At 35.5% G+C, this 15,743-nt stretch overlaps 1 protein-coding gene across 2 annotated transcripts; it reads left to right on the top strand.

The window, feature by feature from the left end:
• The first annotated feature begins 2,202 nt into the window (after positions 1–2,202).
• LOC114358892 (uncharacterized) lies at positions 2,203–15,418 on the top strand. Of its 2 annotated transcripts, none has more exons than XM_028313054.1 (3): positions 2,203–2,218; positions 13,367–13,528; positions 13,773–15,418. In XM_028313054.1, exons 2-3 carry the CDS (start codon positions 13,380–13,382, stop codon positions 14,692–14,694), a joined length of 1,071 nt encoding a protein of 356 aa, XP_028168855.1. In that variant the 5' UTR covers positions 2,203–2,218; positions 13,367–13,379; the 3' UTR covers positions 14,695–15,418. The 2 variants fall into 2 exon arrangements, with proteins under 2 accessions (XP_028168855.1, XP_028168854.1); XM_028313053.1 differs by lacking the exon at positions 2,203–2,218 and adding an exon at positions 6,764–6,846.
• The last annotated feature ends 325 nt before the right edge of the window (positions 15,419–15,743 follow it).

The following is a 15,743-nucleotide window of genomic DNA, read 5'->3' on the forward strand; positions in this document are numbered from 1 at the left end:
ACAATTCGTACCTGACATTGATGGAAAACGATCGTTAATATTCGGAGCCTTCTACCTCTAGCACGAAAAATTTCGTCTTCGAATCGTCTGCGTATTCGACAAAATTTGATACTCAGCCCTAATTCAACGAACGTTATACGATCTCGATTGTCAAAATTTGTTTCGTGCTACCATTTGTATACTAAGTTCACTTTGCATCATGTTCACGTTTAAGTTTTCAGACTAAATCTTTAGATGACGATTTGAATACGAAAACGATTCGAAGTTGAAGGTTTTTCGTGCTAGAGGTGCTGTAATGGCAGTAAGAATGTAAATATTTTCGGGTGGCTATAACCTGTCCGAGTTGATCGATGTGCAGTTACTTTACACTGTTGAGTTTGATCGCTGGACTCTTAGTGAAAATATGACATACTTGGTCTGGTAGCATCTACGTGGTCTTATTAACTATGTATGTATGTAGGTATATTACTTCGCACACGTTACACTTTGGACCTAACCTAACAAAAAGATTATAGAAAGTAGGTAGTTTTCTTCAAAATCGTTGAATTACATTTTTGACATTTTATACATTTTTCAAAAATCTTTTGTTGAAAATGGGAGTTTTCTCATCTTAATTTTTTCATTCATATACTAACTCGTATGTATTTTCGGATTCACCAAGGTGAACTTGAAAAAAAAAAATAACTTCGTAATTATACAACATACAATGTGTGCCATATGGGCACTGCCTTTTCAGTGTACATTCAATGCACCCTACTGATTTTAGTAAAATCAATTTACTCAAACAAATATCATACGACATATCACGTTGACTGCGAAACCAGGTCTATAGACCTTGTGTACGTCTCGCTTACCGTGCGGCTAAGAAAATTATAGTCTTCCTTGTCGTGCGAAAGGCATAACTTCAATTGGGTCCGGTGTAGGAAAGTGATGAATATATATCTATGATGTATTCTTAAAATAGAATCCAATGATGTACCTACCTTAATACCAGGTTTTTAGACCTGGTACCGCACGGAAGTAATAAAATGTCTTCACAATGCGAAACCAGGTCGAAGCACCTTGTACCCTGCGCACCTGGTACCGCACCCCACGCTAGCTTCGTGCAGCCAGTGTTGCCTCGCATTCGTAAGAAACGCACATGTCGACATGGCGTCAAGAGAAACAAACAAAATCAAAACTGCAAATTGATTATAATTTAATTTGCTACACGATTGCTAATTTAAATAATGTTTTTCGTGACAAACATTTGAAGTTGTAACTAAATGTTATTAAATAATATGTTTTCTTTAAATATAGCTTATTTAAGTATTTATGCACGTATGTCTTATTTGTAAAATATTTAGACTAAATTATTAAAACATCTTTGTTTGTTACTTTTTTAAATTTTTATTAAAACTTAATTTAAACTATCGATATTTGTATTTCACATCCCTAGAATACCCACCAGACTTCCCTACTTCAGTGCGGCACAGGGTGCATAAGCCTTGTATTTTGAATATAGCTATAATTTTTATACTAAACAAGTTATTCACGAACGCCTTCAGGTGTATGTCAATAAATGCATTATTATTAATATTCAAAGAAAAAAAACACAATATCTATTAACATGAAGCCAAAAATAAAATTAATATATCTTAAATATTACAAGGTCTTTAAGCCTTGTGCCGCCACAATGTAAGTTTTAATACCAGGTTTACTGACCTTGTACCGAAGGAATGGAAAGTATTAGAAAGTTACTGCCGCAGCAAAGGTGATATTAGATCTGATGAAATGATATAAGGTAACACCTGTATTCACAAACGATGCTTGCTTAAGTGAAGCAGCAAATCGAACGCACAATGTTGAATAGAGCTCTGTGATTGGTATTGGTTCGTGGGTGACCCTGTGCGTCCACGCGCAATGTGAGCCTCATAGTAATGTTTGTGAATACGGGCGTAAGCCTACCAATTATAAGTACATACACCGAAATATTCACCAAACATTCAATGCTACTGATTTTCTGATATTACTCCACCAATGGTAGATAATCATAATACCTAGACGTAAAATTTACTTGCACAGAAGTCGCAGCAGAGGCGACGAATCTGCCACTTATTAAGTATCACCATAAACTTTCCCTTGCATATTCCTGTGGTTGTAGACACAGCCTTACCCCAGCTTATGATTATAGCGCCAAAGTAGTCGCGCGCCAGCCGTCGCGGCGCTCGCATCTCAGGTATACCATGCTTCTGTACTTCGCACTGTGTTCGATGCACCTTGCACTATGCACGAAGATGTACTATGCATAATTTAATAATTTTAATTAGAATAAATTTGGTTATGCTCTAAGTACAAACATTATTGTAGAGCTCACTTGATAATATAATTTAAATTAAAATAATCATGAATCATTACGCACTATACGTAAACACTGCCCTTTGCAGTTTTGTAGAGCGCATATTAATGACAATTATATAAAAAACACTTCGCTCTTTATGCGATACACAAGGCTGAGTTGCACCACCTAACTTTGACGATAACCGGTGTTTTTTGTGTGGAGTTTGTCAATTTTTGACGTTTGTTAAAGTTAAAATAAGTTGGTGCAACCCAGCCTTAGCATTGTTTTGTAGAGCACACTTCACATTAACTCGTAGCAATGAATAAATTAATACGATATTTGAAGTGTTTATTGTTTTACGTAAATAATATGGTTTAAAAATTTTGGATCAACAATATTTTGATTGGTACAGATAGAGACCAGGACTTTTTATTTTAATTAATACGAAACTAAAAAAGTATATTTGTATTTGTGTAATCTTTCATTAGATTTTTGAACAGTATTGATGAACTAATTAAAAGCTATTGGAAACAAGCTTTTAAAAATGAAAGCTCATATTATTACAATAAAGATCTGTAAAAACTAATGCGAATTGATTGTACTTATATTAGGGAATGGTAATTTAAGTTACACGACTTTTGAATTGGGTATTTGACACCATTCGCCAATAATTCTAAACCACAACTTTTTTAAAAAGACACTTCTTTCTTGTCTTAAAAACTTAATTAATTTATAATTACCTGTAAATTACGATTTTTGGTTGCATTATAATTGAAAAAAGTAGTTTCATTGAGTTGATAAAATTGTGACGTCACATGCTAGTATTGCCGTACAAAATCTATGGGAGGGTGTCGTTTTGACAGTTTTAAAAAGTACGTCAATTGATTGGTGGTGTCAAATACCCTATTGCACAAATTAACAATTTGACTAGTTTATAAAACTTTTTTTTATAACTTTCGTTAATTTAGTAATTAGCAATTAGTTTTAGGCCTGTAAGCGACTGATGTTATTCAATATTTGTATGAAACTTTGCGACTGGTTTGCGACTTCACCCTTGTGACGATAAAATTAAGTCGCATTTTGCAGTTTAAGGTCAAAAGTACGGAATACTGAATTGTAAACTATTCGGGGATTATTATTGAATGATCCAGGGTTGCCAGTGTCGGTGTTAAAAAATAATACCTTACCGTCGCCTTAGAGGGAAAACCTCGAGAATGCGTTTTCTTCATTTTCAGGCATCTTATGCATTTCGGTCAATTCGTTCTGGATATAAATGCGGGTTAATACTTTTTTATACTTAAGGGGTTTTCACTCTAAGGCTATGTCTATCAGTGTGATAACTTAAAAATGTAATTTATTTACGAATTTTGTACATTACGTAACTTTAAATCAGTAGTTCTATTATTGAAATAAGTGTGTTCAAACGTCAATTTAGCAGATTTGATGGTGTAGAAAGAATACATTTAGAATTTTTATGTAGTAATGGAATTTTATAAATTAATCTTCCGATTTTACTCTTTGCTTTCTTGTAGTGTATATACCTAGTTATTCTCCTTCGGTTAACAAACATAGAGGAATTATTTTACAAACAAACAAACAGAACTGTGTCATGTATAATAAAACTAATCACCACCAATATTTAGGCTGTAATAACCATTAGCGAGTGCTAAATTTTTTCCACTGAAATCGATTTTTAATGGCCAAAAGGCAAATACGCATCGGCACCTTTGTTGTGCCGACAAAAGCGCCGACAACTCATTGTACGAGCAACAATAGTCTGATAGTGCAGGTTTATTGGCGTCACGTCAAGCTTGACAGTGTAGATCTTATGTATTCGCAATAGAGCATATATTACAACAACAGATTTTAGAAAGTTTAGTTTGTGATGGCTGAAATTCAGATTAAAATTTTTGGTGTAAAAGCGCCTTTAGAGACATAGCTTTAGTGTTATGGTGCCGTCTTTTATTGCTTCACTGTTACTAGTGTTACGCTTCAGTATTTGGCTGATGTACAGTTGGCTAAACATTTAATTTTTCTTGCTTTTGAGCACTTTCAAAAACTCTACATTTTAATTAATCCAACAGTCACAACAATAATTATTACCCACCTATCCTCAAACCATAATTATTCATTTTGTATAAATAATTATTAAATAAAAATAGTTTAATACTTACGCCCGTATTCACAAACGATGCTTGCTTAAGTGATGCAGCAAATCGAACGCACAGCGTTGGATAAAGTTTTGTGATTGGTTCGTGTGTCCTCGTGCACTGTGAGACCTCATAGTAATGTTTGTGAATACGGACGTTAGATTCCTATGATTATAGGAACTCCTAATTATTATCCCTTTAGTTGGTAATGCCTAAATCGTCGAGCACGGTATTTTGAACTTTATCGAAACGAATTAAGCCTTTTCAATTTTTTTTTCTTTACCGGTTAAAACGATGATTCCGGGAATAAATTCTCGTGCTCATCGCACAAATATTTCTCCCCAAAGAGATTCGAACCGAAACTGGAGGTGCAGCCCAGTGTCTACTAGAGTAATAACCACATTAAGGCTGAGTTGCACCACCAAACATTGACCGTAACTATAACGAACGTTTGTCAAAGTTAAAGTAAGATGGTGCAACCCAGCCTAAGTTATCGTTAGAGCTGTTTAGTTTGCGTCAAATAATTTTATCCTATGTATCCTTTTTATCAGTCTATGGTCCATATTACAAAACAAAGTTTAATAAAAGTCAGATTGGTTTAAAAAAAATTCAAACAACATTAAGTTTAGTGCCTCATCTATAATTTCAGTTTTCTTTCAGCCTTTATTAGGTATTAATCACAAAATTTATGCCTTTCATTACATCTACTTGACCAAAAGTTTTTAACGACCTCGCACAGGTGACCCCGTTTCACACACGCGTATTGAGTATCAAAAATACCTTTTAATACAATACCAAACGTATTTCAAACAGCATAGAGTTCCAATCCATTTCTGCATAATAATAATATATTTCGCAGTAATGCACAAATCAAAAAATCATGCAACTGCTTGTAAGAACTTTCCATTGAATCATCTATCCTTTTGAACGAGCAAGATTGTCTAGTGAACAATTTCAGAGGGAGATAGATATATTTTTTGTGAGATAGACGTAATGGTTCCCACAATGATTACCTTCACCTGAGAGTTTGAAGGGGTGGAGTAGTCGATGTTTGAGATTTATCGATCAGTAACAATTTAAAAATAAAATTCAAATAGGTAATTCTAATTTATGAAATATCTAATAGTGTCGGGCACTGACCAGGGTCATAAGCAAAATAATCTATTTAGAAAAAGGGTGAATAACTTAACTCTACATTTTCGGGTCTCATTCAAGGAAGTGTATTTTAATAATGATTGATGATGAAATTGTGGACATACCTACTTGGATCAATTAATTGTTCATTTTTATCCAAGTTATCTTAACGTATTATAAAGGACTTAAAGTAAGTATATTGTTGAATTCAATTCTCTGTACTAACTAAAAAAAATTATCGACACACAACACGCATCGCACGTCACGTCCCTACGAAGAATGCACCTTGACAGCACTAAGGGAAATGGTTTTTTTAATCACATCAGTCTTCACAATATATCATCCCTTTATTTACTCAATGCGTTGCTACATATTCGCGCACCGTGCTTTGTCCGTATAGATTTTGGAGCAAAGGGGTCGCTTCTTTAGAAGGCGATTGAATTTTTTGTGCAATGTCACAGGCGGAACTATTTATAATAACGTATGGGAACTACTTTCATAATTAAAAGTCGTTAAATAATAAGCAAGCAGTCTATTTTTAATGGGGTAACTAATTATGGTTCGTCAAGAACTGATTAGGTTTGTTTAGCCTAGCCGCAGACTACCGACTTTTCGTCCGATAGTNGGTACATTGGATTCAGGAGCAGTTCACTGAATTTCCCATGCATTCTTGTATGGTGTATCTTATAAGAATGGGTATACAAGATTGCGTGGTATATTAAACAAGGTAGTGACGTGCTAATATCTAGACTTACATATTGAGATACTAGTAGAAATGACTCGCATACATAAATTTGAATAACTTGGGATTGATCAGTCCCCGAAAGCAGCGCCTGTTCACAGACATGACGAGTGAACCAGCCATCGCTTCACTCGACCATATTAGAGGGAATGTAACGAACGACCCGCCTCACTACGCCACCACCCCAGGTCGGACTATCAGTATGGACATGTATGAAAGTGCGCACACTACACCGATTGGTATCGACCGATTCCTCATACAAATCGGCCAACTAAAAGTCGGTGGTCTGCGCCTAGGCTTAGGTGATAAATCTGTCGTGTAAATTGCTTTGCGTCTGGAGGCGTGGTCAGGGATTCTTCCCCGTGGGGCCATTGTGATGGTAATCCCAGGGCTCGGGAAGTGCAGTAGTGGGTGACCCTTTGTGCGAGTGACCCAGTGGCAGGTTGCACGGTCAAGTTGACGAGACGGGTTTTGTAGTGGATACCGCGATCAAGTGCAGGGTAGCTATTACCTGTTTGCCGGTTTAGATGTTTTTTTCATAAGATGATATGGAATAACGTATGGAGTATTGAGCAGATTGCCGTATTTGGCTGTTGATAGCATGCGCTGCACATGTAAAATGGCTACTGGTTAGAGTAAGAATACATCTGTTTGATGTATTCTAATACCTGTAGGTATTTACTCGTAACAACCCGCCAAACATCCACAAATCTCCTTTATTATTCAGCAACAAACAATGCGTGTTAAAATATTTCATAATTTAAGTTCTGAACAAACAATTTCTTAAGTAAATAACTTGGTTTAAAACTTATTTGCGTGTTTCTTTTCAGTGGAGCTGTTTTCACAATTATTTGCTAAGCTCTTTTGTTTCTCATATTTTCACCCAAAAATCGGGAGTTAGTGGAATTTGTAAAACAGAACCTCGGAGTACAAAATAATGGTCCGGTAGGTTCTATTGTTCTAAGTTTTGGATATTTTCGTTTCGATTGTGAACCTTGGCAACGAAGATTTTCGCAGAAAACCTTTCAATTACTTTTTGTACATAATATGTTTGGTTTACTACTTCTATTATCGCCCACACGAAATTTCGTATCTGTGTTACTTATCAACAATAGGCACAATAAAATACACTAGTATTTTGAAAAATAAGTGTTTTACTTTCATCATAGGCTAGCCTAGGTACTATGAAGCTTATGAGCTTATTAAAACACAAAAAAGTAGGAAAGTTTTAGACAAAACATTTACGTGCTTATTCTCTAAAAAATCTCAAAAGAATCGTTCTCTAGTTCCGTAAATCTTTACATTTATAAAACTTTATTTTAAAATTCTTCCGACTTTAGACCAAGCGATGCATCATAGTCCTTTTTGTTCTTATCAAAACAACCTAATCCAACGTAATGACTGTGCGCTGCTTAAAATCACGTTTGCGCTCTATGCTAACAATTTTCATAGAATCTTTCGTAGGCGTAGTGCAACGCGCATTTGGCGCCTAGCAAGATACACGGTTTTTTTTACAACAATTATTAAACTTAAATTCCTTAACCACAACCCACAAACAAGAACCGACCTAAATCTATTCAGAGAAGGACTAAACTCGCGTACAAATCTGGAAGACAAGGATGAAATCTAAGTTAATCGCTTACAAAATTATGATTCTTGAAAGTAGCCTCTTTCCTAAGACGTTAAGGTTAATTTTCTTTTGTAGCCATTCGTCCTTGTTCCAGGATAATAATAATGCGTTTTTTGTTATCCGAGCAAGACGCGATGCACCGGCTGTCTATGTGTGCGTCTTGTAGCAGATGTGCCTATTATTACGTTTGTGTGCGAGTGTAGTCCGATGGAGTTAGCTTGACACTTTATAGCTACTATCAGTAAACTAGTGAACTATTTTTATTGTAAAAACAGTTAATTCAAGAATATGCTCATAAAATAAATGTCTATGTAACTGAAATTACCTGAAATGGTCTTTTATTGTCAAGTGTATACAGACATAATGTGAAAAATAACCGCTGAAGCTCGACTGATTATGTTATAAACAGTTGCGTGACATTTTGACATTTGCGTAAAAAGAAAAACTGAGGCGGCAGTTACAGAGTGTGTTTAAGTCCGGTAATTATGCAAAGCGAAGTTATTGATCCCGGCCCGACACGATTGTGCCGTTAAAAATGGGAAAGTTTACCGAAAGTTGTCAACTGGGGATGCTATGGTTTGAGTTATACCTAACTAGTGATCAGAATCGGACATTTGATTTGACATTATTTTTTTTAAACTTTAGGATTTCACCTTAATTTTTCGACTTGGATTTATTTGAATATCATTTACAGAACTTCTCGTGATAATGTTTTGAATACATAGGAATTTTAAACAGACTTGTTCCAAGTGTTACAATTTAAAACAAATTAAATTAACAGATTCAAACGAAATCAAATTACTGAGAGATAGGTAACTGTGAATGACATCTTTCTGAAAACTTTTTATGTTAAGTGCCAATAGAAGATGGAAGTTCTCTTCATTAATAAACCATAATACCTAGTAACTTACCAAGGGAATTCACCTAAAATATGCATAGATTTTTGTTAAAACAAGAGACTTAAAAATCACAAATACCTATTTATTGACTTATTAATATTATCATGATTATTCCAAAGTCATATTCAATCAATTTCATAAATAAAACTAACAGAATTAGTTCAGTATGTCAAAATCCAAATGGCGCTCCGTGTCAAATATCAAAACCTGTAGAGTCGCGCTTAACAACATAGAAAAGTTTTTTTTGCATCTTTGCCAAGCTGTTCTCAGGAACATGTGGACCGCTACGTTGCTAGATCAAACACACTATCCTACCGCCATTGTAGTTCCTCTATCAATACTTTCCAAAAAAATCCTTGCACACCATCTATCTCTTTCTAATGATACGTTTCAAACATCCACGAGAAAGAGACGACAACAGTTTAGAGACGCTTCACATAATTGCTTCCAAAATGAATAGCTGTTAAACAATGAGTTTGAAGAAAGAATGACAAAAGCATTGCAAAGTTTCTTTATTTACAGATCTTAGCTGGAACTTCATTTATTGCACTTAGACAAAGAGTTTATTGTTTTGTTTTGTGGTTTTTATTGAACTGCCATAAAGGAATCATGCTTTGTAACTAGAAACAGGTGTAGCTAATTTTATAAATCTTAAAGATTTTGCGAGAAAAGTTTTTGAGATTTCAAAAGAAAAGTAGTTAAGTAAATCCGATATAACTATGAAGTAAAATATGATAGTTACTGCGAGAGCAAATCAAATGGTTGAATCTTATAGTAAAGGAATTAGGTTCAAGATCCTATGGACATCAAAACGATGTGTACGGATGTTAGTTGCCACTCTTACGATGTGAAAGATAGTTTGAGTTTTTTTTTCTATCAACTGAACAACTTTAAGGAACGGATTTTATTAAAACTTTCTCGTTTTGAACATCAAATAAATAAACCATAAGTGAGTTTGTAACTTTGGTTATACTACCCTTCTGAAAATGACCTTGGAGCTATTTAGTGTTTCATGTTAATTATTAAAAGAGAAAATTATAATTAGTTATCAATTTAACCGGTCAAAACTTTTCCAATGTTATAGAATTTTTTTACACAATTCTGTGCCAATCTGTTATTGTAAAATAAATTAAGTCGTAGTTGCACCTTAAGATAAACATTGTGTAATGGTGTTACCTTATATGTATAACTAGCTGACCCGGCGAACTTTGTTCCGCCTTAATGGCAATAAATAAGCAGACTTTTTTTTTAATTTCGAACGGGATAAAAAGTATCCTATGTCCTTCTCCTGGCTCTAAACTACCTCCCTGACAATTTTCAGCTAAATCGGTTCAGCCGTTCTTGAGTTATAAGCGAAGTAACTAACACGACTTTCTTTTATATATATAGATGTATAGTTGTGTTAAGTGCTATTTTTTTAACTGATGTACATTACTGTTGTACAGTCAACAGCACATCAGATTCACATTTTTTTTGCAAAATCGCATCTATTGCGACAAAATAAGACGCCACAGTGTTTACGTTGACGTGCCGTCGTCTGTACAATCGCGGAATCATCAACCTTGGTTATTAGACAAATTTAGCCCCTATTTTATACAATAAGCTCGTAAAGTTTTAGGGTGGAATGTGTCGTTCGAATAGGTATCAATTGACATAACTGCTTCCTTGAACTCCCCTCATGGCTACTCAAGATACATCTCAGTAGGTTCGTATCAACTTGGTTTAATAAAGTCATAAGATTGACAAACATCCGCATTCACAAAAATGCTTGCTTGTGAAGCAGCAAATCGAACGCTCAGCGTTGAATAGAGCTCTGTCATTGGTGTCATCCTTTGCGTCCACGCGCACTGTGAGACCTCATAGTAATGTTTGTGAATACAGGCGTAATTACTTCACGCAATATAAGTACATTATGTACTTAATTTTCGTTCCAAGGAGTGATGAGCAAGGGTTGCCAGGTGAGGGAAGGATTGTGCCTATAGGCATTGTGGGATCGATTTCAATTCAAGAATCTGATCCCTTAATTATCCCCTTAAGGAGCTACTAAGTAAGTCAGTATAATTGATAGGAATCGAGGGTCTGTTTACTCTGCATTTTCAGATCATGGTTGCAACACAAAATAGTAGGTTCATCTTTCTTTGTCAGTTTTGTTAGTGATCTCTCTTAACGGATTCGAATGATGATACTCGTAGATTAGTCTGACTTCTCATTGTTGAGGAGATTAGTTAATTTGATCACACGTTGATCACATGTAAATGTCATGTCAGCGAACGTAATTTAACTTTGCTGCTCCATCTCAATATTGGCTAACATTTAGTGCCAAAGCAACGCTACTTTTCACTTTTCTTTTTATGAGCAAGCTTACTGCACTATCTTAAACTATGCCATGCTGTAAGCTGCCGAAATTTGCTATTACAAACAACCAAATTTAATATCATGGCGAGAAATCACGTTACCAAATCAATTCAAATTATTACACACGCCCTTGAACCTTGTGCGAATATTTACGTTCGGAAGTAGGAAATTTATAAGCCTGCGTTAACGATCCTAGTAGGCAATGATTCGATTCATTAGGCATATCGATGTACAGCCACAAGTGCTTGTGCACATGCTATACAGCGCTTAAACGAGCAATAGCTGGATATAGGTAACTTTATCTATCTGTATGGTACACTTCGCAGTACTTTTCGTCTATCATATGAGGCGTAATTGTATGTCTAAAAATATTGAGCTCTTCTTACTTTTTTTTAGTCTTATCAGATATAAAAGTCATGTTACTATTAAAACCAACTTAACTTTAATAGTTAAGTATTCCTCAATTTAGTATCTCAATCGTAAAGCGTGCCAAAGAAGCGAATATGCTAATTACAGATCCTTGTGAGATTTACATTGTAAAAATTTATACCGCTTTCTACTATCAATTTTATAATAATAGTGTGCATCATTGGTGTGGCTTCGTTATGTCATCATCATCATCATCATCATTTCAGCCATAGGAGGTCCACTGCTGAACATAGGCCTCCCCCAATGCTTTCCATGTTGATCGATTGGTAGCGGCCTGCGTCCAGCGCTTCCCTGCTACCTTTACGATGTTGTCGGTCCACCTTGTAGGTGGACGTCCCATGCTGCGTTTTTCCGTACGCGGCCTCCATTCCAGAACCTTTCTGCCCCATCGGCCGTCAGTTCTGCGTACTATTTGCCCTGCCCATTGCCACTTCAGCTTGCTAATCCGTCAGGCTATGTCAGCGACTTTGGTTCGTTATGTAATGCATAACTATCATCATAAAACTTGCCACCAAACTTGCGTCCAATTTAGTTTCTTTCTTCTTTGTGATAGTGTGAAGTATTTTCACGACAAATTCTTAAATATCATAAAATAGAATAGACAGTTCAATATAGTACCAACGTTGCCAATGTAGAGCGCTTCGCATGACTCGCTCTACATTTTGATTCTCTATCCGACTAAAATTAATTCAACACAATCCCACCAAATGAACCGGGGCAGGGCTTGAAGGTCTCTGTCGAAATCATATACTATTGAATAAATGTATGCAAATGGCGACTAAATATACCTACAGCGGAGGTTCTTACAGACATTCCAAAAAAGCACTAATTGAGTACTAGAATTTAAAATATTGGCAGGGTAAAATTGTTTTATCTATACTTAATATTTTAATAATAAATAATTTCTTTGCCTGACCGTGCTAATCTCAGGAACTACTGGTCCGACTTGAAAAAATATTTTTGTGTTGGATTAGCGCATTTATTGAGGTAGGCTTTATTATCACCCTACAGCCAATAGGGGCGGAGCAGTAAAGAAAAATTGAGCAAAAGCGGGAAATATTATTTAAACTATTTTCACGCGTACGAAGTCGCGGACACAGCTAGCTATTTTATATTTAAAGGACATCTTTAGAATCTATCGGAATGATTCCAGACATAAAAGAAATGTTACTAGTATTTCTGAGTAACCAAAGCCTCTTTTATATTCTTCTGTAAAGCAGTTATAAATAAATGTCTATACTTGTACCAGATTAAGAGAACCTTTCTCTTAATCTTTTCATCTTCAAATATTATTGATAGTCGGTTGAAAGAGGATTATTATATTCAGTTTATTATATTCAGTCTTTTCTATCAAAATACATGAACATAAAAAGCATAAGCGTTTTATCGACAACTGACAATATTATATTCAGTAGTCTGATAGTTCAAGATGACCTTTTTTAGTCAGGAAATGCGTATTACTCAACATCCGGGGGGACCAGTGGGTTATGTGAGGCTCTCCCTGCATGATGGGCATAGCAGGGCCTTACTCACGAAAACCTGGCGGTGTCCTCCAAAGTCTTTGGGACGGAACTGCAAGTTATTGTCCGGGCTAGGATGTCCGGATCGTGACTTATCTGGACATCCTAGCCCGGACAATAACTTGCAGACTTTGACGTGACGTAAGGTATATTAATCTATTTTAGTTATAATTTGTACTTGTTGCAGAATTGGTGACAGAATGAAGTGCGCTCGCCTGAACCTCCAAGAGAGGTCACACCCGGTGACCAGGCGTCCTCCTGCGCCAGAGAAACCACGGAGATACTGCCAGAGGAGGATGGTCAACCCTGACCACAGCGAAGACCCTAGATGGGCGGATATTTTTGACAGGTAAAGACATAACACAATACAATATTTGAGCTGGAAACTTCTGTTAACTACTTACTCAAAATCAAAAATTTTATTATTAAGCTTGCCCTACCACCACTTCGGGCATCATATTGATGATGCTGAGAAAAAGTGGCGGAAGAAACCAGGTCACCTTTGTCAGCCCTCAGTCACCTCTGTCAGTATAACAGGCTTAATTATTTATGCGTAATTTAAAAGTAAATTAAAGACATTAATTTTGTTTCAGATATCGTTGCACTCAACCCCAAAACTTCAATGGATACATGTACGCTTACGAAGGCGACTCGGCCCGACCATATCAAGATGGTCAAGATTTAGTCCTCACGGTGCAAAACCTTAAATTTCAGGGAGAAGTCCAAGACAAAAAAAGACCACGGACCAGTTTCAAATATAAATCGCTTTCAGAAAACAGAAGACACAGAATGTTCGTGAAGCAAGTTGTCGATGATATTGAAAACTTTGAAGAAGATAGATCTTCGGAATTGACAAGCTACTATTTTGATGACTATGTCAAATACATATTGAGTGCTGAACGGTCGCGACCCTCCTCTAGCAAGTCAAGCATATTCTTACAAGACCTCAGTAACAAATATAGAGAAAACAAATCTATTCAAGTGGACAATAAGCCAGTATCAGACACGAAAAAGCCACGCAAAGCAGACCCAAAGAATAAGATAGCAAATAAACAAACAACATTCAAAACAGACGATGATAACATTGATCTGGAAACTGATATGGATACAAAATCAACACACGATACTAAAGTGGCCTATCACAAGTCGGGAAAGAGAAAAAGTCTAACCATTTCAAGGGCTCAAAGTCCAGAGACTATTCAAGTTATTAGAGTCGATGTTGTCTGTAATTACAGCTCGAGCTCAGTTTTATCTGATTGCGAAGAAAATAAAAGGGAAACTAGTACAAGGCTGACTGAAAAGGACATAGAAAAAATAGATTTCAAAAAACCCCATTTCGCTGATAAATATTTGCTGACAAACACAATTAAAAGTATTAATGAAAATCTGTCCTGTGGATCCAAAGTTACTTTGCTTTGTAAAACATTCAAGTTGACAGATAGATCGAAAGCCGAAAAGAAGCACAGTAAAAATGTAAAAGACGGAACTAAAAGCAAAAACAAAAACTCCAAGTGATGATTACATCAAATGAAACTTCAAAGGAGATGATTAATAAATGAATCATTGTAATCGCTGTTTGACGTATTATAGTTAGCAAACAAAAGTTTTTGTTGAGGAAAACAATAGAGTGTCAGTCAGTACGCCGAGTGGATAGACAGACACCGAATACCTGCGAGCAAACCCGGGCGTCGCTATGGCGCCACCCTTACTTTAGACCTGTGGTACTCAAACTGTCGGCATATTAAGAATCTGTGCTATCCTGGGAACGTTTGCTCGGAAAGATACTTCCCAAAACTATTTAGCTTAATACCTACATAATGTATTTCAAACTAATATAATTTAACTGTAAGTACTCGTGCTTCTTTGTTTACGAATGAGATACCTGACATATAGGTTAAAGCTTGTTGTATTGAAATTCCGATTCTACATCTGAACAAAATCTGCCGTTTATTTAAAAAAAATGATCGTAAATATCTTAAATATCTTTCTTTGATATACTGCGTCATACTGAAATTTTGTTGAGTAGAGTATATCTGAATGTAAACATTAAATAAAAAATACTTACACCAAATCGCTCAATGTAATATTAAAATAAAAATCTAAATAGTTTGAGAACCTCGGACAAGTTATTTAAAAAAAGTTGGACATACATTTTTCACACACCCTGTGATTTAGTGCGACGGTGCGCACAATCAATTTTTGAGAAAAAACAAGTTAAATCTTTAATGTTGAAACTGAGGAAAAAACTGGACGCATTTTGTAATCGATCTTCTATTTTTTAGTTAACGCAGTTTTGGGAGTAACATGATAGGTTATTTTTATGTCACTCACAAATAAATTGGTTGAAACAAACTAAAATGTGTCTGAATTAAACTGACTTTAAAAGAAATAGGCAATAAAACCTGTTTTTTTGTGGTTGAATTATTAACGAATCATTGAGAACGTACAATGAAAAAAGATTGCTATTCACAAAAACTACCCCTATCTTGTCTTATCATAAGTATACGATGACGAGTATCTTAAAAAAAATTCCTGAAAAAGATTTAAAAAAAATTCTCATTCTT

Source organism: Ostrinia furnacalis, unplaced genomic scaffold (assembly GCF_004193835.3).
Source record: "Ostrinia furnacalis isolate ACB-3 unplaced genomic scaffold, ASM419383v2 OfSCF4140, whole genome shotgun sequence".
Lineage (NCBI taxonomy): Eukaryota > Metazoa > Arthropoda > Insecta > Lepidoptera > Crambidae > Ostrinia > Ostrinia furnacalis.